At 31.6% G+C, this 24,500-nt stretch overlaps 3 protein-coding genes across 4 annotated transcripts in view; 2 read left to right on the forward strand and 1 right to left on the reverse strand.

Moving 5' to 3' along the window:
* Positions 1-15,670, forward strand: part of LOC115876781 (neuronal PAS domain-containing protein 4) — a 38,119-nt gene extending 22,449 nt beyond the window's left edge. The window contains exons 4-8 of one of the 2 annotated variants that reach the window (XM_030892713.1): positions 6,622-6,726; positions 7,082-7,279; positions 12,178-12,362; positions 14,366-14,472; positions 14,531-15,670. In XM_030892713.1, coding sequence (XP_030748573.1) covers positions 6,622-6,726; positions 7,082-7,279; positions 12,178-12,362; positions 14,366-14,472; positions 14,531-15,486 — 1,551 coding nt within the window. In that variant the 3' untranslated portion in view covers positions 15,487-15,670. The remainder of the gene's footprint in view (positions 1-6,621; positions 6,727-7,081; positions 7,280-12,177; positions 12,363-14,365; positions 14,473-14,530) is intronic. The other variant, XM_030892714.1, reaches the window with a different exon arrangement.
* A 521-nt stretch (positions 15,671-16,191) lies between these two features.
* On the reverse strand, positions 16,192-17,964 carry LOC115876938 (spermatogenesis-defective protein 39 homolog). Its single transcript, XM_030892985.1, has 9 exons — positions 17,843-17,964; positions 17,683-17,785; positions 17,454-17,626; positions 17,251-17,387; positions 17,176-17,200; positions 16,971-17,112; positions 16,702-16,916; positions 16,361-16,645; positions 16,192-16,300 (listed from the first exon to the last, which is right to left on the reverse strand). Exons 1-9 carry the CDS (start codon positions 17,909-17,911, stop codon positions 16,280-16,282), a joined length of 1,170 nt encoding a protein of 389 aa, XP_030748845.1. The 5' UTR covers positions 17,912-17,964; the 3' UTR covers positions 16,192-16,279.
* A 430-nt stretch (positions 17,965-18,394) lies between these two features.
* On the forward strand, positions 18,395-24,276 carry LOC115876787. The gene is made up of 10 exons (XM_030892722.1): positions 18,395-18,467; positions 18,538-18,733; positions 19,495-19,585; positions 19,880-19,996; positions 20,047-22,103; positions 22,231-22,491; positions 22,551-22,757; positions 22,810-22,871; positions 23,946-24,082; positions 24,143-24,276. The coding sequence occupies exons 1-10, from the start codon at positions 18,444-18,446 to the stop codon at positions 24,234-24,236; spliced, it is 3,246 nt and encodes a 1,081-aa protein (XP_030748582.1). The 5' UTR covers positions 18,395-18,443; the 3' UTR covers positions 24,237-24,276.
* Positions 24,277-24,500: the final 224 nt, after the last annotated feature.

The following is a 24,500-nucleotide window of genomic DNA, read 5'->3' on the forward strand; positions in this document are numbered from 1 at the left end:
TTTAAGTTTAAGGGAAAATCCGGGAGAGACTCAGTATTTCTGGAGATTTTTAATATATGCATTATAAAATATATTAATAATGTCTGACCCTCTATATGTTTAGGAATATTTCCTAGACGTGGCAACACTTGATCCAATAAAAATCTCCGGAGCAATATTTTATTTTAGCTTTATTTTGTCTTGTTCTATATCATTTCGTTAAGCTGTTCCAAAGGTATTAGAAATAAATCTGAAGCACCAGGCTTTTTCCTTTATATAATTCAAAAACGTATAAATATTTTTAAACGTTCGATTACTTTCAATGAGTTTCACAGACGATGTTTTCTCGTTTGAAGGTTATGGGAAAATAATTATACAACTAAATGATAATAGAAATCAATTAAGCTAGAGCCAAGTTATACATAGTACCGTATACCTGTGCGAGAAATAGATAATTATTATTTAGCCAAGCTAGATCTAAATCTAGTTTATTTATTGGCGTGTTTTGCTATTCATTGAACATAACCAGTCAAAATTAAACTGAAATATTAGATGAAACCAGTTATTTACAAGTGCATTTGCTTGGGAATTACAATAAAATAGCCCGCGGTACTGTAATAATTTAGCTTAAAGAAATTACTTACAGATATCTTGTTTCGGTGTATTTAATGAAACATATTGGCGGGAAAAAGTTTTTGTTTTATTAGGCACAAGAGAAATACAAATCTCGGTAGGCATTGCATCACCGGCTTTTAACTTAATCATATTCACTTTGATCAACATCATAGTTTAACAGATAATCAACTAGCTCAGTATTCCTATACATCAACTCTTGTGGCAGCTGTCAAAAAATGCTTAATTATTTCATATTCGTTATGCCTGAAGCTTTTTAGTGTTTTACTTTAGACAGGATAATTTTTAAGAAACTTTAAGCTACATACAAATTATAGGGAATTAAAACATAAAATATCAAAGTATTAAATATTAAATCTGGTATTTTATTTTATAAATATTATTTTGTTTTCGTTTATTCTAATAATATATAGTCCGTACTATCTCTCCAAAACATATAGTTACCGCTACATATCTTAAGACCATCATCTTCTACGATGGGCGTTGTATTATACGCCTTCCCCCATCACTTCAAAAAATCCTTTACATGTCAAAACGGTTAAACGTGTTTTTAAACTTTTTTGATACAGATTTTTTCAAATATCCAAAAATATCGTGGGAACATTACTGGCACTGCTTCATTTCGTATTCAATGTCGAAATTTCAAAGAGAATGTGCTAGATGTGCTGATAAGTCAGGATCCTGCTTATCAAAGATGTAGATTACTAACTTAACTTGTAGAAAGTTTACGTAATCATCTGAAAAATAATATCAAAATATTGTGAATATTTTACTGTTGCTTAATCGACTATAATTTGTCTTATTTAAACAATAAAAAACGTAAGATGGTTGTTTTGAAATAGAAACAAGAAAAATTACTTAGCCTTACAACAAGAAACAATACCACTTTTATTTATTAGTTGATCTTAAAATTTATTACACAGACATCGTATTTTTTATAATAAACATTCACATATCATGTTTCGATTAATAATTTTAATAAGACTTTTTAATTACTATTATTAAACTGAAACTGCATATAGATATATGACGCGATCACTAAAAATAGTAAATGATTAAAATAATTACAATCTGCACAAATAGAAATTCTTGAAAAATTATAGGCTGGGTTTTCTATGATTAAAATAACGAAACTCTCGTTCCTCGTCCACTATTATAAATGGATTTTATAAGCTTTCGGTTTGAACTGGGATGACCTGTCCGAACAAATGCTTGTCCAAATTTAAAAACAAAAGGATGTACTGTTGTTGTCTTTTGATTAAATTTTTTCGGTTTTGTTGTAGCTGACATCACGGTATTGTGCATAAAATTTCGATTATTTTTCTTACAAACCTTTATTTAATCGTCCAAGAACTTTAGTTTCATCATTTATTACTAGATTTTTATAAATAATTATTTCTAGAAAATTATTTGATATACCTTCCATAATAGAACAAACAAAATAATAAGTTTATTGTTTATATTAACTATGAAGAAAATCAGCTGAATATTTTTTTTCAATGCTACAAGAACCTATTAAAAAATAAGTTGGTAATCAATTTTGATTTGGTTAATGCTATGTTTGTTAATGACATGCCGGCCTAGCTTAGGATCTTACAAATGATTTATGAGTAGCAACAGACAACTATAATCGAGCAATGGTTCTTTGATTCGTAAAATTATTGCATTATTTCATCACGTCCAAACTTAATTTTATTTTTCTGTGTCACAAAATAAAAGTATCTAAAAGATACTATCTTTTCAAGAAATACCTGCATAATAAAATTATTATGTTTTTGATATCAGAGAAATAGAATTTAAGGGTGCTAAATATTAAGGACACTTTTAAAATAAGGGTATATTAAATACTGATCTCTTTAAAACTAATAGTTAGGTATCGTTAGTAACTCAAAGTTAGGTATTGTCTAAAAGTATATAAAATTTTGTATAATTGCTGAACTTTTCAGAAATTTCAGACCATTATTAATTTTTTTTTGAAGCTAAATTGAGAAACTTATTTTCTCGCAAGCTGTAGGGAAGTTCTCCGGATATAGTGAAGTCTCTCCCTGGTTCTCTCTCAAAAGCATTATTGCTTAAAATGAGACATATTCTAAATATAAAATTCCACATACAAAAAGTACAGTTTCAGTGGCTTCAGACAGTTGTGTGTTTTTCAAGAACGCTGAATATAAGAATACTAGACTTACGACTAGATCTCCAGAAATACGGATCTTTTTAAAAATACGAACATTCCTCCTTAAAGTTAGATACTATCGAAAAGTATATATATTTTTGTATAATTGATGAAGTTTTGAGAAAATTGAGATCATTATTAATATTATTTTTGAGCTACGTTGAGAAACATGTACTGTTTCGGCTGTAGGACAAAAACTCCGATAGTGCTGAGTCTCTCTCGGGTTTTTCTACAAAATTAATAAAATTTTGGCCTTTAATGCAACGTATCATAAAAGAATATAAAATTTTACATACAACAAGTATAGTTTTAGTTATTTTAGATAAAATACAACTTATAAGTCGCAACAGACAACCATGATCAAGCAATTATTGTTCTTCGATTCGTAAAATTATTGCCTTTATTTTTCTGTGTCACAAAATAGAAATATTTGGAAAGACTATCTTTATAAGAGATATCTAGATAACAAATATATATTTTTGATATTAGAGAAAGGGAATTTGAGGGTGCTAGATATTAAAGAAGGTTTTGATATCCTCTAAAAATATTCCTCTGATTTTTTTTTCTTATGACGAAACATAATTTTGGTAAAATGACCTTTGGAGAGATAGAATCTTGACAGGCAACAACAAATACTACGGAACGTACTTTCGAAAATGAAAACGGCCCGACAGGTAAAGAATAATATATAAAAACGATAAGATCGATTTTAATCAAACTTCAGACTGCTTAAATTGACACCTATTTTGAACATTTCCACTACAGAGAGATTAAGCTTACCATTGTGTAAATCTGCCGATAAAATCAACAGAGAAGTTTATCTTAAACGTTGACACTTTTTTTTATTTAAATCCACTTTAAATCTAAGAGAATAAGATCAGAGCTGGCTGGCGTAAAATTTTTACTAATTTAATCGCATAGTTTCGATTTATTTTATTTATAAATATCGTATATTCTTCAAGTAATAAAACAAGTAAAAAATCCACACAACAAAGACTTTATACTCTAGCTTCGGGTACCTTATTGTCTTTTATTTAAAATATGTTAATCCAAAGCACCGAGATGGTTCGCAAATACATTTTGCATTTTCTGCAACGCTTGTAAATCTGTCGTCCCAGTAAAGTACCATATCGAGCCTCTTTATTTATTCATAATATAAATCACAGATCACCCAGATGCTCTACTGAACTCCCTTGTTTCTTTATTTTATTTATTTTTAAGGTTGCAGCAAGATACTGATCCAAACAACGCTTCAGATCTCTGTAAAAATTTATGGCGTTTTTATATCAGAGATTTTCAGCTTACCTGGGCTTTTAACGTTGTTTTACATAAGTATATCGATTGACGTTATATTAAGACTAGATCTCCAGAAATGCCTATGGTTTCAAAATAATAATATTCCAGTTCAGAGTTAGATAATGTTTAAAAGTATATAAAATTTTATATAATTGTAAAATTTTGTCGAAATTTCAGACAATTGTTCATATATCAGCATCATCATCATCATTATAATAATTTTCAGCTTATTCAACCATATCCAATTATGGTGTAGCCTCCCTCACATATTTAGATACTCTCTTTGTAGTCTATTGTTGGCTATGTGGGCCCAAGTTTGGCAGGTTTGGCCTTCTTCTAGTTAGTTTCTCGTGGGTACTATATTGCTGTAATTTTTGTTGTCCATCTGATGTCCTTCCTTCCTGCCAGGTGTCCTGCTCATTGTCACTTACCTCGGTCTTTTGTCGTATCCACTCTATTCTTTTATGGTCTTTTTTGGAATAATCCAGCATATTTCGATCCATTGAGCGTACAGTTTCCTTATAATGTCCGTTTTGAGTGTGCAGGTTTTGCATGCATAGGTCATGACTGGTAGTACACATTGGTCGAATATTTTAAAGTGACATTTTCGATTTGAATATGATTGACTTTATATGGCAATATACATATATTTGTAGCTAAACTGAAAAACTGTACTATTTTGGGAACTGGAATCTCTCCCGGGTCCTCCCACAAAACTAATAAAATTTTAGCTCAAGATAAAATTTTATGTATTGATACATACAGTATGGATTATAAACATTGGAACTCGTACTTTCTTACCATATTTAAAATTTTACCTCAATAATAAGTCTGTCTTAGCGTTAGGTACCGTCTAAAAGTATATACAATTTTGTATAATTACTGAATTTTTCGGAAATTTCTGACCACTATTAATATTTTTTGAAGCCAAATTGAGAAACTTAATATTTCGCGAGCTGTAGGAGAAGATCTGAGCCGAAGAACTTCGAATATTCTAGCTCAGAAGAAAACATATTCTAAAAGTATATATAATTTTCATTCGAAAAGTATATTTCTATTTGTTTCGGACCGTTGGTAATATTTTTTTAAACAGTGAATATAGTAACTTCTAGCCAAACCATCAGTAAGGTATAAGAAAAATAAAAATATAATTCTAGCTAAAAATATTTATATTCTTGCCAAAAATAGATATTTTCGAAACCTGTATAATAGACTTTCGTAAAATTTCTGTCAATTTCAGATACTTTAGTATAATTTTATTCGTATTACAAATAATCATACATTACAGATTTGTAAGTCTCTTACATATATTTAAAGAACTGAGAATGTGTAAAACAGATCAAGTAGTGATTTAAAACAATGCTTAGTTGATTTATATAGTTATTAACAATACTGAAATTAGAAACAATTTTGGTTGAATATATACCTTAATTAATGATAGAAGTAAATGAACGCTTTGTATAAACAATATTTCATTAATTATAAGGAATCTAAAGCTACTCATGCATAAATACAAAAATCTAAAATAACAAACTACTTTTAAACTAATGTTACAACATATTTTTATTGAATGCTGCGTTTCTTGGATCTTTCTTAGTTTTACATACCTAGAAAAAATATGATTAATAAATGCGATTTAAATAAAAAGAAAACGATTTAAGAGCTGTTTATCATTTGATACTGTAACATAAAATTTGGAAATTTGAATGTCTTGTCTTGTTATTTAAAATAAATGAAGCTAATAGATTTCATAGGCGTGCAAGAGGATGAAAAAACAAACAAAGGAAACGGCAGTGTCGTTTTTTAGTCTTGTCGCGCGCCTATGGTGAGATACTTTTCTTAGAGCGAGCTTTGTGGTAATGTAATGCTCTCAGCGTGTAATATATTCTTTAATGATCATCTATCTGGTGAAACAATCTCGGTTTCAAAGCTGAGCGAGGTACCCTTAGAACAGTTTTTTAATGCGTAATGAAATAAAAAAAATCGACCGTAATTTATCTTTGGCCTGTTTGTTTTTTATATCTTTATCACTTCAATTACACTGATTATCGTAACTAAATATAATTAAGAGATGCTCAGTTTTGCCCTATTTTACTTAAGAGTATTTTAAGGTCTGATATTTTTTTCGTAGAGGCAACATGGCTAGAAAAACAATTTTCAAAAGCTCTAATGGCATCAAGATTGATTTTGAAATGTCTTGAATCATCTTCTTTAGCCTTTAACTTTTGCGATAAGATCTATATATTCTAAGAATTTTAAACGGTTCAAGACTAATAATACCTTCACATAAAATTTTAGACATAATTATTAGTCTATTTAATAAAAAGATATTGAAACAAAGTTCAAGATATTAATAGCTGAAAAACCGTTTAAGAATATTTTATCTACGCCTCTTTGATAATTACATTTATTAATTTATTCACTGATCTTTACCATAAAATAAATTGATATCCAAATAAGTGTGTGATATACAGGATTGGCTTCAGACATTTGAATTTCTCAAGCTAGAGTTATTTTTAAATGTTTTTCATTTTTTATAGGCTCTGAGTGGGTTTCTCATGATGATGACGCAAAATGGAAAACTATTGTACATATCCGATAACGCTGCTGAGTACCTGGGTCATTCCATGGTGAGTGTAATAAAGGTGAGCTAACTTTTTCAGCTTTCAAAGCTAAAGAGTGAGCTTTAGTTTCATCGTTAGACGTTAAAAAACCGTCGGTCTTTTTCAACTCGCTTTTTAAAGAGGATTGCATGTCATCAAACAGAATGACAGGGCATTTTATATTGATTAATATGTTCAGTACACGGCCTACCTTTGTTAGCAAAGCTCGTTAAATGCTAACTATATGACACCGGTAAATTATTTTATTACTATTTCCAACTCTAAACACCTGTCTACGTAAACAAAATTAATTTTGATTAACGCACAGGCTTATTTTCACGCGTTAAACGTTTTTAAGCATTCCAGCAGAATCTTTTAGTTGTTCTCTTTATTTTAGGAGGATTTACTTATCCATGGAGACAGTGTGTATGATATAATAGACAAGCAAGACCACCAAGCCATTCAGTGTGAACTAGGAAGGCCCTTGCTGAATTCTGGAGCAAACAACAATCCCCAGGATGAAATCAGGCTGTTCCTATGCAGGATGAACGTTTCCAGGAATGCCAGGAGACAAATGAGGTTCGGGGATCAAAAGGTTAGTAGAAAAAATAAATTTTAAAATCAATTAGAATATTTTTAAGTTATGGAAGTGCTCGAAGTGGCCGTGAGTGTTGAACTGATTTGCACAGAGTGATATTATCTTCTACACTGTGCTTTCCCATGAAAGTACTGATGGTAAATATCGCTTGAACGGTATTGTGTAAATTGGTAAGGCCCTGCCTTGATCTGGGCAGCGGGCACGCCTGCGAAACGTTTTCCAAATCTATTAAATAATTAAATGTAGACTATTAAGTCCAGATTGTTATTAAAAAACGTAGGTAATGTACCTACCCGAGGAGGTAAGTGATAAGACAAAATTTATTTTCGACTAAACAATAGGATAGATTCTGTTTTGGAATGTTTGGGATTATCGTGTCCGCGAGCATAGGCGTAGCCGAAATAGGTACCTATTTATAATTCGTATATTTTGTAGGTATATATTTTTTAGTTTGAATACTCCATTGCTTACTACTTCAATAATTTTCTTTCAAGTCAAGTCACTTTCGTAAAAATTTATATCAATATAATGTAATTTAAGTCGTTTTTATGACTTATTAAGTCTATTTTTTTTATTTAAACCATGATCTGCGAGTTAACTCGGCAAAATGACTTGAGTCCAAATAATTACCGTCAAGACAGCCAAAATTCAATTTAAGTACCTATTTTTTAATGTTAATATAAATTTTCTTATATTACCGATTACCGTTTTCCTTGTATTACCTATATTATTAATTTATTGTAGATAAATGAGACCTATAACACATAAAATAAAATGGTCCATTTTCAGAATAACTACAAACACAAAAATATGTTTTTTTACAAAAATTTAGCTGATTTTGTAGTATTTTATATTATGAATCCATTACAGTTTAGATTTCATTGAATACATGTTCATTAAAAAATGGTGATATGTTTTGATCACTATGTAATATGTCGATGACATAAGCTAAGGCCTGGAGCATTTTAAGATACTCTTCAATATATCAGGGGTTCACTTGATTTGTATTGAGTATTGTTTTTGTCTGCTGTCAGTTTCAAACTAACAGTTTAAAAAGAAATCCTGATGTTAAAAATTCACCTTAAAAATATATAAAAGTCTTTTTACTGAGTTAAGTCTTTTCTAAAAAGGCTTATTTTTTTCTATTTTAGCTAAAAAAGAAGAAGAATTTTTAAGCCTTAAATCAGCTTTTAAAAAATGCCTTAAGTCATTAAAATGATGATGTAAATAAAAAAAAGATTTAAATTTTCTGTAATTTTATAGCTCTGACTACTACAATTTTTTTAATGGTCTTAACTTCTGCATATTTAAATTTAAAGTTTAAAATATCATGGAGTGTTCAAAAATCCGATCATGTCTTCAGATTTTAATGGAACGTGCCATCAAAAGCATTATTGCCTGAAGAACCCCACCTGTTTAACTAATAATGACCTATGCAACAAAAATAAGTTTAAAAATGACATGGGTTGTACAGGTACATGCCATTAGAAGCATTATATTACCTTTTAACAACTTTTTTTAACAAAAATAAGGATTAGAACACCAGGAGATGTACAAGAAGTCCGTGTCTTCAGTTATAGATAAAACATGTCAATAGGAGCCTCATTGTACTCAGGCTTCTACAAATTTCTTCTACAAAAATAAGTGTTAAAATATAGTAGGGTGCATGTACAAAAAGCTCATGTCATCAGGAGTACTTTTTGAACTAGAACATTTTTAAAAGTATGGATCAAGTGGATTGGGAAATATAATTCTGAGGGAGTGAACATTTTTGAGAGAAAAAAATATTTTCTTCTGATAAAAATGGTCCTTTTGCCGGTCCCAACCGACACCAATGGATTTATTCGCGTTCGCGAGCTGATCCGGATCTACCTTTCACTATGCAGTAACCTCAGCGGGAGTGCGGGTCGTTCTGCCCCCTTGGCCCCCCGCCGATCTCCCACTATGGACGTACCACAATGCGCCGGTACTCTACCAACGGAGCGAGAGTAGCAGTAAGAACAGTACCGATTCCACCCACATCAAGGATTCGATCCTTCTGCTACACGGCGAGCCAAAACACACTCTGCTTAGTCGGTGCAGCATCTTTTTGAATCCATCGCTTTGTACAAAACACCTGAAATCAAGTTAACCATAATATACACATTAGAAAAATACAATTTTTATGAATAGTTTTTACACATCTTCAAGGCCTCACAAAAATAGTAGACATGGTTCAAAAATGTTGAAAATCTATCTATTTGCAGAAAATTTTATGTAGATTTAAATTATATAAAGCTTGAAGGAGCTTACATTCTTTGGTTTTCTGAGAAAATTTATTTTTTATACCCTTGTTTTCGAATAATTTTTGTTGATAGTTTAAACTTGGATACTCGAAAGACCATATATGCCTTTTAATTAGTAAATAACAGCAGTTCAAAATAACAATAAAATCTGTGACCTGACGAAAATCGGCAATTTTCATGACTTAGGGCTATTTTTTACACATTTTCAAAGGCCTTAGAAAAATAGGAAACATAGTCCTAAAATTATGAAAATATCAGTATTTGTAGGAAGTTTTATGTAGATTCAGAATATATACACCTTTAAAGGCTTAGGAACGTTGATTTGTGAGAAAATTAATTCTTTGAACCCTGGTTTTTGAGTTATGTTTGATGATGGCTAAAACGTTCCCTACATCTATTACTATTCTCGTAAGACTTATAATGGCCTATATTATCTGTATATATGGAAAATGTCGAAAAATTTGATCATTTTTACCTTTTCTTGTCCGTTTGAAAGTACTGAAAAATAATGTTATATCAGCACTTTTGTGTTTAGACCGTTATAAGAGGTTTTTGATTTCTAATTTCATACTTTATATAAACATTTTAAACCTTTAAACCAAACTTATTTTAAAAGGAAATTATGTCAAAATTTATTCAGAAACATTAAAATACAACAAATTTATAACTCGTGTGAAGTTGGCACCCTTTTTTCAAAAAATGAACTGGAATTTGAGAGTTCTGGATAGATTTACAATAGTTCTATAGTTCTTGATAAGTTAGAAAAATAGTTCGGGAGATATGACATGGGGGTGCCAACTTCACGTAGCACCCTTTTTTTATTCTGGAACAGTTCTGATAGTGGAAATATATTCTAGAACAAGAGTTCTATAGTTCCTGACTATTGATCAAAAGAGTTCTATTGTATTAACCAAGTTATGAACAAAAATAAAACGGCAGCCTGCGCAGTTTAAATCGATTTTCTAGGTAAAAAATGATTTAAAAAATAGTTCTGAATAGAGTTCTGAATAGCACCCCAAAAGTTCTATAAGATGTACTATTTGATTTTTAAAAAATACCAATAATTAAAAATTTCATTGATGCACGACTCTATAGATAGACATAAAAATCGACTTTACGAAGGAAATGCAATGTTGAAAAACAGTTCTGGTTAGAGTTCTGAATAGCACCCCAAAAGTTCTATAAGATGTACTATTTTAATTTTTAAAAATACCAATAATTAAAAATTTCATTGATGCACGACTCTATAGATAGACATAAAAATCGACTTTACGAAGGAAATGCAATGTTGAAAAACAGTTCTGGTTAGAGTTCTGAATAGCACCCCAAAAGTTCTATAAGATGTACTATTTGAATTTATTACGCGTAGGTTAATATTATGCGTAGGTTTTTTATTACGCGTAGGTTAATATATTTTAAGTAGGTAATGTCCAATAGTAACCCCAGGAGACATCAACAGTCGCATGGACGAGTTTTAGCAGTTCGAAATTTAAAATCATATATTTAACTAAAAAATTAATTACAGATCTACTAATTTAGAGAATTTTATGTATTTTTATACCATATAAACCTTTAAGGGTTTAAGTGCTTTAGTTTTGGTAAGAAATGAGATTTTTTGAACCCTTGTTTTTGAGTTAATTTTGGTAATGAATAAAACTAAGCCTACAGTAAAAACAATACTCGCAAGATTACATCGGCTTATATTTTCGTGTTCTACGCTTTTCGGTCAGTAAATAAGTAGTTTTTCTAAAATTCTTGGCTTGACCGAAATAGCGAATTTCGTACATGAGTATATATATAGGCACAATCTACACTACAGTATATGTATATTAAATGTATGTGAAAAATTGACTATTTTTAACACGTTTTCAAAGCTCTTAGAAAAGTAGAAAATGTATACCTAAATCTTTGAAAATTTCAGGGTTTGTAGTAAATTTTATATATTTTTAGAACATATAAACATAAAGAGATTCAAATGCTTTAGTTTTTTGATAAAATCGATTTTTCGGGCCTATGCTTTTTCGAGATGGAAAAAATATCGACTGCAACTAACACGGTACTCTTGAGTTTAAAATTTAAAACGTGCCCCGTATTTTCGTAAACTACCCTTTCTGATTAGTTAAAAATAGTGGTTTCAAAACAGGCAAATATATTTTTGCCTCTCTATAAACCGTATATTTATTATGAATCACGTATTAGGGTATCCTGCTTTTTGCATTTGCTGCTGTGTCGATACTAGATACTATAGAAACAATTTACGTAATCTTAAAATGCCATACGAGAAACAATGATGTCTTTTTTTTGCTTCCATCTCAGTTTCTTTTCCGTACAGAGCGGCATTTTGACGTTGAATCCACGTAAAGGCTGTCATTTTTGTTGTAATGATTTTTACAATGAGATTTTATTAAATCAAGTTAAAAAAATAGGTACATAAAGGTAGAAAAAAAAAGAATAATAATGCGGAAATAAAAAAAAACAGTGGCACTCCCGATTTTTTTATGAGCAATTATAAAATGCTAAATATATTTTATTTATTGTTTGTTCCTGGTCTATAAAACTGTTTTATAAAATATTTTTAATAATAAACTTAGGGAATAAATTTTGTTTTAGGTCGTACTTGTACAAGGACGTTATTTGTCATTTCTACCGCTGTGCAGTCGAAATGAGCCGGTGTTTTTGGCCACCTGCACACCTGTGGCCATGCCTGAAACTCGAGAATGTGTTGTCCAAGGTGCGACAAATGTATTCACATCAATCCATTCAATGGATATGAAGTTCATTCATATAGACAACAAGTAAGTATTTTATTAATACCTTTAATACCATTATAGTACTCAGCTTTCTCTTTTTTTAATTTATATTAATAAAAATAATATATTTAGGATATACAGGGTAGTCCGAATTGTATTCGGGAAACTTCGGCAGCATATTCTGCAGACAAAAATAAGTAAAAGAGTATATCGTAAAATGCTTAATTTTGGAGATACAGGGTGTAGAATTCATTATACGTCATTTTTTACATAAGAAAGGTCTCTTGGTAAAAATCGCTACGAGTAATTCTCCAGATATTTGAAATCGAAATTATCAGTACAATTATTGACATAAATTAAATTTAGTTTACTAAATAGTTATTAGATTGAAATAATAAATTTGAAATGTGTTGCCAAATCAAAAGGTTAACAGAAACTGTTTTATCATAATTTTTTTCAATAAAAATGTATTATTAATTTAAAAAAAATAAGAAGAATTTAAAAATATAAGAAGAGACATTTTTTACGTAAAAAATGACGGAAATGTATATTTTTTACTCAGGCACGAAAGAAAATTTATTACTATTCAAAACAGTTAAAACAGATGTAGGTAGCGCCTCCTACAAGTAAAGGTACATTCAGGCTGAGAGCGTCGAGCGTCGCGTTTGCGTCGCGACCACGTGTCCGCTGAGCGTCGGAGCTCGAGTTCAATGGGACGGACGCGACGCAAACGCGACGCGACACTCGACGCTCTCAGCCTGAATGTACCTTAAGAGTCATCGAAATCAAATTTCTCATGTCAAAAAACGCCCAGATACCAATTTTTATCCAAATATCGACTATAGTTCAGAAATTATTTGGAAAAAACCGAGATAAAAATGAAACTTCTGTATCTCCGAAACAAGGCATTTTAGAACATACATTTATACGAACTTTTTTACTTATTTTTATCTGCAGAATATACAGCCGAAGTTTCCAAAATACAATTTGGACCATCCTATATTATATTTTACCTCGTGGCTCTTTTATGAATAATATAAAACGAATATTTTTCGATTTTCACCAGGAATAATATAATAATACTGGAGCCATGAGGTAAAATAAGTATTTTACCTCACTAAAATAAAATTTAATACAATTTACCTCCAGATGAGATATCTTAACCTCCCGCTCTTTTATGATTCTGATGAAAAATGAAAAAAATTATATAATAAATCATAAGACCCAGAGAACTAACGATGAGAACGTATTATAACTTTTTGGTCTTTTAAATTGCTTTCAACAGAAACTTTTACTACATACAACCTTTGTTTGAGTAAATTTATCTCATCAAAATCAAAATTCTGATCTCAATCTCTCTCTCTCAATCAAAAATTTGAGGTAAATCGACGGATCGGCCATTCATCGGGGATGAGCAGGAGTTGCAGTCCTCCAGTGATTTAATGCGCTGGATGTCACCAGGTATCCCGCGACCCGCTGACCCAGGGGGACCGCCCCGGCCTCACGAATGACGTTGATTTATATTGCTGGCACACAAAGCCGTAAGCCAGGGCATACAGCACATGCCGCCGATGCTGCGGACAGTGCCGTGGTGGTGGTACCAGAACCAGCGGTGGACACCCGCGACGTACGCTCTTAACATCGCTGGCCCGGACATCCGACAAGAATAAACAGCTAGTTTTTACAACAACTCTTAAGATACGAACGCTACCACTGCCCCTGCTTATCCGTATCGCTTGATAAGACTTAAAATATACACTCTGCCGATCAGTTACAGAAAAAAAAACACTTTTACATTAAGAATTCCTACTAGAAATGTCAAAAAAATAAGCTTGTTTCTGTTCTAAATTGTGTAATCATATTAGAACAAGATTAGAACTTAGTTTATATGCCCGACAAAATGGTGAAGGTGACTAATAATAATTTTCGTTTAAAATTAAGAAATAATTCTAAAATAAATAAGTTAAATTCTGGCGCATTCGCCATTTTCTCATCTACTTCTGATATGACGATGTACAAATTGCTAAACAATTATTTTTTTTGTCTAGCGGAGAATTTTACTTAGGATTTCCACGTGCTGAGCTCCAAGGAGTGTCATGGTATCGATTGCTTCACTGGGACAGCATTAGAGAAGCCCAAACTAAACATAGACTGAGTAAGAATGGTTTATTTCATAAAACTCCATGAGACTATGATATTATTTTGTTTTCCAGTAACTCAATCCGAGCAAGAGAGATCCTGTATACTCCTAGTTCAAATGCAAAGGCGTTCTGGCGAATGGCTCTGGATGCACTGCGTGCTACAAGTTAAAGAAAGCTCCGAGAGCAATCAACAGCCTGTGATTGTCTGTACAAATCAAGTCCTCATGGAATCTGAAGCCGCTGTTATGAGAACAAACGGGTGGCTTTACCATTACTATTCCGTCCAAAATAAGTTACAGTATGGACTAGCGTACGATTCAGGTCATCCTTCTAGACTTCTTTACTATTCTGAAAGAGCTGGGCATGGTACAGTGGATTTTGGTACGGCCCACGAAGCCGCTCCGTACCCTCACATCGCTACGATGCCTGTAGCTTTACAACCACAACTCACGCATCACGCTGCAGCTACTCACGCACATCACAATCAACACCATCATCACCACCATCACAGGCGTGCTGATTCCGAGCCCGTGGATTACAGCTATGGTAAAAGAAAACCCAAAGATCTCAGAACCATAGAATTGCACGTAGAGGCTACTGAAACCGATGCTGGTGGCGGAGGAGATGGACTACTAGTGATCTCACATCTTTCTGAAAGACCCAGGACACTGCTTAAGGTTGATCCTCAAGAGCTGATGGATCAGTGGAACCCTAGTCCTCCTTGGTCGGATACTTTGCAGAAAGTACCGGACTTGTGTCATCAGGAACTGAGTCCTTACGTTGGGAGCACACCACCTACACCGACGGCCACTCCAAGTACTCAATCTGGTGGTGCGTTTTCCTTTGACTGGACTCCTGAACAGTTTGTCCCTTCGATGAGCGTTCCTCCGGTTAGTACCATGTGCGACGAGGTGGAGCGACCAGTTTTTTGGCCTTCTGAGAGGAGATTGTTTCCTTTGCTACCCCCACCAAAAAGAAACCATCCCTCAAATGGTCGTTCTGAGTCTGCAGACAGAGAAACACCTTAGCGTTGCTCCTAGTGGTGCATATTAGTGCAATATTCTACCTTTGAAAACTTTTAACTTTACAAAAGTATTATCGAGTATTTTTTTATATATATTTTTAATTTCAAGGCAATTATACTTATGTAAACAATGGTCAGTAAACAAATTAGTTTGTGGCATTAAAAATTTATATGTATTTTTTGAGCTCTCCACAATCTACACTACAGTATTACTTTGATCCGTTATATCACAGGTTATTTCAGAAGAATTTGTATTTAAAGACATTTATTTTCTATTAACGTAGCGGTAATATAAAGTGTTATTTTATATGTTCCTCGTCAAACAGATATTCTGTATATGCGTGTTTAATAAAGAATATAAATAAATTAATTAAAAGATGACCAGTAAAGACGCCATGTATGTGATCCATTCTCTGATAAAAATATGTACATAACAATTTTATATTTTATTCCTATACATTTAAAGTGTAAGTTCCTAAGCTTAAATTATTTTTTCAATATAGCTAAGAAAAGTTAGGTAATTATTAAAAGTGAGATAGGTATTTCATTTTGATTGAATTTAGAGTTTTTTGTGTAATTGAAAATTTAAACTTAATTTATTGACAACTCTTTGTTAAAAATTGATTAGTATGTTAAAAAATATATATATTTTTTACAATGATGGCATGAAAAATGTATCAGTATTATTCTTATTAATAAAAAATGTTAATTTATTTAATAAAGTGCTTTATTTCCTTACAGTACAATAAATACATAAAAAAATATATATAACAACAGTCTAAACAGCAATATAACTTCTAGTTTCGTTTTTTCCCTTCCTAAAATAACAAACAAATTATTTATAGTTGTAGGTGCTGGAGAAACAACATAAAACCTACCATAGTTTGCAAAGAAATATCTATAAGATAATATTCAGGTGTATATGGGACAATCTTTTCTCTATAGTGAATCAAAGCTTGCCTATCTTTTTGTTGAACATAATACTGGATAATAAAAGTATGGCATTTATATAAATTAGCAAAATATAGGGCCCTTTCGCTGTCAGAGAAGCACCCTAACACTTGTTCTAGCACTTCCTTTGGTGCATCATGTTTATGTAATAACTCTAAAAAAGCTTCTGCACTTATTGATGTTTTTAGAGAATTTTTCTTTGTCAGCCAATTCTGCAAAATACTTTTTAAAATAGTATTTGAAAGTTAAAATATTATAACCAGCTTACACTTTTAATAAAATAATCCTTCAGATTACTCCATAACTTCATAGTACAAAATACATTGGTTATTGTCCAGTCAAAAGTAAAGTCATCTATCCTAAAATATTTCTTAAATTCTAATATATCCTCCATCCCTTTAGCTGTTGATGGCTGTGCCTTACATAGTTCTACCAACTGGTTTATCACAGAAGTAGATTTAAAATTCTTTTCAAGTTGGTAATCTAAAATATACCGACTACTACACTTCTATTACAAAATACTTTAGTTTTACTTACTTATTAACTGAAGATTATCAGATATTTCTGACTTAGATTTAGGATTTATTTCTAGCAAATGTTCTAAATTACATTGTAACTTCTTGTGCAAGTAGGTCTTGTTTACTACCATTCCATGGGCAGTTAAGTAGAAAATTTGTGTCTAATAAAATACATACGCAAATGTTAAAACTTACTTTAGTGAATACAAACTAATAAAACATACCAATAAATTTGAGTTTCCTGTAGCCCTAAAAAATACTTAGTTGTTTAATAAGTCAATATCTAGTGACAAACTTACATGTAAAAATCTGCAAGCTCCTCTAAGAGATTTTTTGTTATTAAGTGATAAGCATAGTGTTTAACTGCAACCTTTCTTTTAGATATTTGATGAAAAAATATATTTTTCTTTAAGGTAGTTTTGATATAAGTAATAACCTAAAACATATTTTTTTAAATGCAACACAAATAAATCTGTAGGTGTATATTTTCTTTTTCTTTTACCTTTAATATAACATTTGCATCATACGTCTGTAAAGCTTGATCCAAAAGATTCATTTTGTCCTGAAATTTTACATAACAATGTAAGTTATATTTATGTCCATGGACCATCTTTTTAATAGTCTCTTCAATTGGTGGTACAATAGTTGGTAGTGTGGACCTAACATTCTCAAGAACTAGAAATAATTCACAATTATGATTCATTATAATAAAATAGTAGATTACTGCTTACGAATATCTAAACCGTGCTTCGAAATAAGTAAATGTATAGGAAGATCTACGTTTTCTTCTAACGAATGAAACAAAACATTATCATTAGCCTGTTCTTCAGTGTCCTAAAATGAATTAAATCAGTAGTAAATTAGTTAGAGAAAGACCATAAAATGACAGACTTCGTCCTCATCAAAGTTAAACCCTGAGTGGCTACTGGTATTCCAAAAATCATCTTCAGATTTAGCCATAATAATAAAAAATCATAAATAAACAAATCAATTTTTGATGGGAAAAAGTGAGGCTAAAGTTAAACGTCAAAATATTTCAAAGGTAGGGAGGAGATGTTGTAGCGAATTCGATAGTACCTTAGATCATATACGAAATTGTATATGATCTAGGAATGATGCGTTGAGTATTAAATATTCTATGGTCGGTTTATCGCGGCGGGAAATTAAATAGTATGTTTTAATTTAAATAAATTAGTATCTATGATTTTAAAGAAATAATCAGTGCATAATTTAAAGTGCTCTTTGATTAATTACGAGATTTATGTGGGAGAATTGTTGTGTTTATTGGTGAATGCTGTTAATACCTTTATTGATTTTATTTCAAGGAAAATAAGGAAAAATTTGGGTCGCGCACAGAATGATACTATAGAGCTATATTGGTAGGTAAATTTTAGAGCATGTTATAGGTTTATATATGCTAAGAGAAGGGTTATTTACGAAAACATTTAAGAGAAAATGCATTTTAAGTGAGCTCTGAATATTTTAACCGAAAATGAAAAGCGATCGCGCTTCTCAGGTAGCTTAAAAGTGTTTATGAAATTTAGTAAATTAGTAAAATAATAAACTGAAATGTCGTATAATTGTAGGGTTGCGAGGAAGAACCTTTATGTGATTTTTGTTTATCGCCTGGATTTACCCTACGCTGTTTATCGTCAGAAACGCGTGGTTTGGCGCCAGCTAGTCGCCTTAATTTCCCTCAATCCACTCCATCCCATTCCAGGGTCCGATTAAGTGGTTTTTTCCGAAGAAAATCGTCCAGTTATTTTCTCCAATCCATTCCAGGTAGGTAGCCGAATACATAATAGCTGTAATTTTATATTTGATTTGTTTATTTTGTTTGTATTACACGTTCAATGGATTTTCCTTCTCTTATCGCAAAGGTTATCTAAGATTTACAACACGGATTACACGGTTGTTTTTAAAAAATCGATGTGTTCGTGAAATATTTCGGACTGAATAGATATAAGGAGCGATAGGCTAAATTTTTTTCTGCCAACAACAAAATCGAAATGTTTCGAGTCGCAAGTTGAGGAAAAACATTGTCGTGTCCAGAAAACTCCATTGACGTGCTTAGAGCAAAAATACCATACATTGTTCCTTATTTAGCTCATAATTAAAATGACGCATCTTAATAATGCAAGTATCGCTAGTTGTAGTTCTATTAATCTTTAAATTTTCTATTACTACTAAATGCATGTAAGTTCTATTAACCGACTAATACAAATAATATGCCATAAAATGCTTTTTATATCCTTGGAATATTCAGCAAATAATTTTCGCAACAATCATTGGCGCGTGCACCAACAAATTTGCTAAATCGAGTTTTTAAAATTTATCGTTTTTTTTTTATTCGCGTTCCCTGTTTAATTGTTCGCATTTACTGCTCTACCACTGGCCAAAAGGTTATAGAATAGCTTGTCCTAAGCAAAAATATCGACCCTTTACAGTTCATTTTTATACACGAAACCTTTTCGTTTTGATTCGATCCTAGTGCCTTGAGACGCAAATATTATTTTCGCCTGTTTCAACGATTTTTTCTCCAGGTTTGTTTAGTCATTTTAAAAGAAGAAAGTCTCTTACGATAGAAGAAATTTTATCCACAATTCAGTGCGCCTGGATGGACCAAAATAAAACGTAAGTAATTTTATTATCTTTTATTTGGTAATAATGTTTTTAAATAAGTTAAAGCCAAGCTAAGAATATTTAAACAAAATTTATTTGTATCTGATTGCTTGTTAGAATATAAAAAAAAACGTTTTCCTTAAATGTTTAATTTTAAATATTCTTTTGTGTTCCTTTAAAGAAATGAAAAAAAATATTTTAAAAATAAACATTTATTTTTAGCACATATTTTAAATATTTTTAGAAGAATTTTAAGAAATATTAAATATGGTTTAATTTTTTAAGGCAATTTTTTAAAAATTTTAGACAGACTTATATCAAAACTGATATGGAGATCAATAGTGCAAAAAAGGCATCAAAAGAATCATTTTTTCCTGTACTACAACGTAGGAGATTAAGTGTACCTGAAACCATAATGAGAAAGTACGTTAAAAAATTATATATTTTATGTGATATAAATTTTGCTTTTCCAGGCATATGTTAGCTCAGGAAAAACTAACATCTCAAGAGTCTAGAAACTTCCAGTGGGGAAAGGAATTCGAGTATTCTAGTGATCCAAACTTAGATAGAAAAATTGGCAGTAATCTTATTCGAAAATCCACCTTATTAAGACGTTTGTGGGGCAATAACAGTAAACAGAAACTATCAGGGAGCTTTCAAGAATGGCAGCATTCTTCTAGGAAACTTTCTTCTACTCAATCTCTTAGTTCCACCCACTCCAGTCCTGAACACTTGCCAAGGAGAAAACCTCTTTCAAATACAACTAAACCTTCTTCAGTTCACAACAACGATGAAAAATTACTCTTGGTCTCCCCTAAAAGAAGAACCACTATGTCCAAAACAGCTTTATCTAAGGACAGTACTACTAAATACTCCAGTTTTGCATCATATTCTGATACAAGCTCCGATTCAGCTTACACGAACAGTGTTTCGAACTTAAGTTTTGTGTCTAGCACAGCAAGAAAAAATGCAGAAGATGAGAACTGCAATCGTGTAGACGTTTCTAGTAGACTTTCTAGTACATCTTTACAAGAATCAGCAGTTCAGACAAAGGATGTGGCTAATTTAAATGTTATTTCGAACGTCAGCCTCAGCCAAGCAACTCTGGATGTTATATTTAAACAAGTTATGAAGGATGTGAGTCAGTTGACGCCGGGAGAAATCAGTATTAGTTCTGCTACGGTTACTCGAGATGATAAAAACGAAATAACAGTTCAAGAAACACCTAGCTTCTTTCTAAATAACAACTCCCAAATGTCTGATCTGTCATCTGACAAGGCTAGAATAGAAAAGTTTATTATTAGTAATGTTAGGAGCGGAAGTTCTTATGAAAAAAGCGCAGAAAAAGCGTCTACAACGGTACCAAGGTTTTCTGCTGTGCCTAGAACATCTTCCATGGAAGTAAACACCAGCGAAATGGATAGAGAAGAATCAGATTCTGCCAGCTTCGCTGACAGTTTAGAAGATTTTAATTCCCCCAGGCTTAAAAACAAGAACAAACACACTACTGCGGATATAACAAACCTTTTACCTGAAGGAAGAATTAATGCCTCGCCTAAGAAGTCTTCCACTTTTTATATTCCTATAGAGGTAGACAGGAAAGAAGTTAAGTCTGTTTCTGAACTCCTACCTGTCAAGGTAAGAGAAAAATTGAACGAGAGACAACATAAAAGAGAAGAAAAATCCAGACAACTCAGAAGCGCCTTCAGGACTTTCGACAGTATTAGCGAAATTAAAAATTCTATAACTGTACAAAATTACAAGCCAAAAAAACGAATCAAACCAGTTCTTCCTAGCATAGAATCATTAAAAAATCCTTCCAAAGAGAAGAAACACAGAGGAAGTCCTAAAGATGCCTTTAATAGACAGAGACACACCAGTGCCTTAAATGGGACAGATTCGACCAGTCAGAAACATTCTGTTCTGTACGATCAAAGCAAAAAAACTGACTGGTCCTCGGACACCAGAAAGATATACGAAAAGCAGTCGTATGAAAATTCTGGTAAGAAAATAGAAATACTGGAAATAGTGGAATGCATATCCATGCCTGACCGAATTCAAAAATCAAAAATACCTGTACCTGTAAGCGAGTGTGCCTCGAAGAAACCTCATTTTATCAAGCCCGTGTATTTGGATTTTGAAAATCAAGCTCCTGACCCTAAGTTTGACCAATTGATAGCAAATATTCTAATAGACTCCTTGAATCATGACGTAGATTCTTCAGTGAAGGAGACTGACAAGAGAAATGCTAATTTTACTCCAAAAAATCAGGGCTTGATACAAGAAACTTCGAAAGCTTCGGCTCAGATACAAGCAGTTGCTGAAGAAACGCCCGCTGCTCAAAAAAAACCTTCTGAAAAAAATGCCAGCAATAATAATAATAACGTTAATACATCGAGAGATAGCAATAAAAATAAAATACCTCTGAGACCCATGGGTAGAAAATGCTTGTCGTCTATTCCCCATGGATGGGTGACTTTTTACAACGTGCACAAGGACATGGGAACCCCAGATAGCACCTCTGACGAAGGTATAAACATTTCTAAAAATTATCAAAAATTATAGTAAAACAGCACCTTTAAGGAATCCGTTATAGCCCGCACCCTAAGCATATTATTGTTATGTTTTTTTCGCAACATATAGATGATTTTATTTAGGCAAGAAATTACTCGGTATAAATGCAGACGAAAAGGACGTTAAGTTAGTGAAAAATAAGGAAGCACGCTCAAGCCATCCTACTAAAAGTAACTTGCCTAGAGACATTATTAAGACTGAAAGCAAAGATTTCTCAGTTTGTTCAAGTGAAGACGACAAAACTTTGGACTCCGATATGATGAACGGCGATTCTTTTAAGAAGTTTGGGAACCACCAAAGGAAACCGAAAACAAAACATGAAGATTATCAAGATAAAAGTTCTGGTAAGTATGTCTGACCTTTTATTATCCTGATATAAAACTGATTTTTTTTTGTATTTCAGCAAAATGGTCGGTGACGATAAGTGGCTCAAATACATACGGCCAAACAGCACCTGACGTTGAAATGAGGCTTAAATTTCCTAATATTAAACATAAATATTCAACAGGCACTCGACATTATTCAGATTCAGGCCTAGGAGAAGAAAATATTCAAGAAAGGAGTTTTCCTAGTATGCGACAACTACAGGATTTAGAACGGAAATTTAGAAGTATTTTTATTCTGGATATTTTGAGCTGTACTAATTTGTTTTTAAATTACAGGGAGGGATTCAGTGAATGAAAATTTACCGAATATTCACACAGCAAGGTCTAGAAGGAAAAAGGTATCGATTAAAAACAATATTTATATTTATATTGTGTTTTATTATTCAAATTTTTGAGGTACCCAAAAAATGGTTAAAATTAACCATAAAGAATAGCAGTTATGTAATTTTATATATATTTATAAAATGTTTAATTCGGAGAAAGAATATTACTAGTTTTAAATTTATAAAGAAGTAAGAATTTCTATAGCCTGGCTATAAAATACGAGTTTGGTTTGGTTTAAATAAATTTTTTAAATAAATGAAACTTATTCTTGTCGTCGCATAAGAATATTTCTTAGTTTGAGCTGGAATGTTAGTAGTTTTAAAGAAAAACTCAGGAGAGTCTCGATATTACCGGGAATTATGTCTTAAAGCTGGCAAAACAGTACAATAAGTATCTATTTAGCTTCAAAAAAATATTAATAAAGGTCTGAAATTTCTTTAAAGTTCAACAATTATAGAAAATTCTATGAAGTTTTAGACAGTATCTAAATTTGAGCCGGTATTTTTTTAGTTTGCGGTAAAAATTTGATAACAAGTATTCAATTCTGAATTAGAATATTATTAATTTCCATACACTAACAATTTATTAATCAGAATAACCTATTTTTGGCTAATATTTTTATTTTTTTGGTAACCATTTCTAAAAAAATAAAATTCTAACTACAGTAAGTTTAAAATTACTATTTTTGATCTATGGTTTCTGATAAATATTTCTTTATGGTTGACTTAAGGCCTATATACAGGGTGAGTTTTAAATAAGTGCAACTATTTTCAGGGCTGGTAGATCTCGATGAAAGAAACAGCTTTTTTCTTTACCGTTTTTCAAATAAGTCCAAAATAACGGAGTTATTTACTTTCAAAATTTCCAAAAAAAAAATAATTTTTTATTTAAATTTTGAGAACCACTGGGATCTTTTCTGGGTTTTCTTTCTTGTAAATTTAATTTACTACCTATGTTTTTCAAAAACTTCCAAATTTTCAATTTTTTTGCGAAACAAACATAATATTTGCACTTATTGACTGTTATTAGACACACCGTGTATATCTTTGAGTATGTGTTCTAGTATTCTAAAAATGATCTTTTTTAAGAGGGAGTCTTTAGATTTGTCCATGGCGCCTACAACAATAATCCCTAAACAAACTAAAACTAGTACAAGCAGATACCATTTGTCTAGACCCAGGGAAAGGTACTCCCTTCCAGAAGTACCGTCAATGTTAAATGAAAGGTATGAATATCACAAAAAAAATCGTTTAATAGATTACTTTTTATTGCGAAATATTTACAGGCAATACTGCGAAATATTAAAGCGGATTCCTGATATTCTAGCTGTTACTGGTCAATCGATAAGTCCAGAGAGGAGGTCAATTGATGACAGATAACGAACTTAATTTGATTTCAAGCAATCGTACTTCCCCCGGCAAAATTCGGCGACGTGGTGTATCCTACAGAAATAATCCAACGATTTTTTTTATAATAACTTGTTTATTCGAAAACGTACAAAGAATATTAAATATTTACACAAAAAAATCTAGTATTTTAATTAACAAAATAACCTATTACATACTTCCGTCTTAATATCTAATTAAAGTAAAAGTTTTGTTTAAAAAAAACGAAAAAGAGAAAGCACATTATGAATTTTCTGT

The sequence above is a fragment of the Sitophilus oryzae genome, unplaced genomic scaffold (assembly GCF_002938485.1).
Source record: "Sitophilus oryzae breed Bouriz unplaced genomic scaffold, Soryzae_2.0 scaffold_1440_pilon_pilon, whole genome shotgun sequence".
NCBI classification, from domain to species: domain Eukaryota; kingdom Metazoa; phylum Arthropoda; class Insecta; order Coleoptera; family Curculionidae; genus Sitophilus; species Sitophilus oryzae.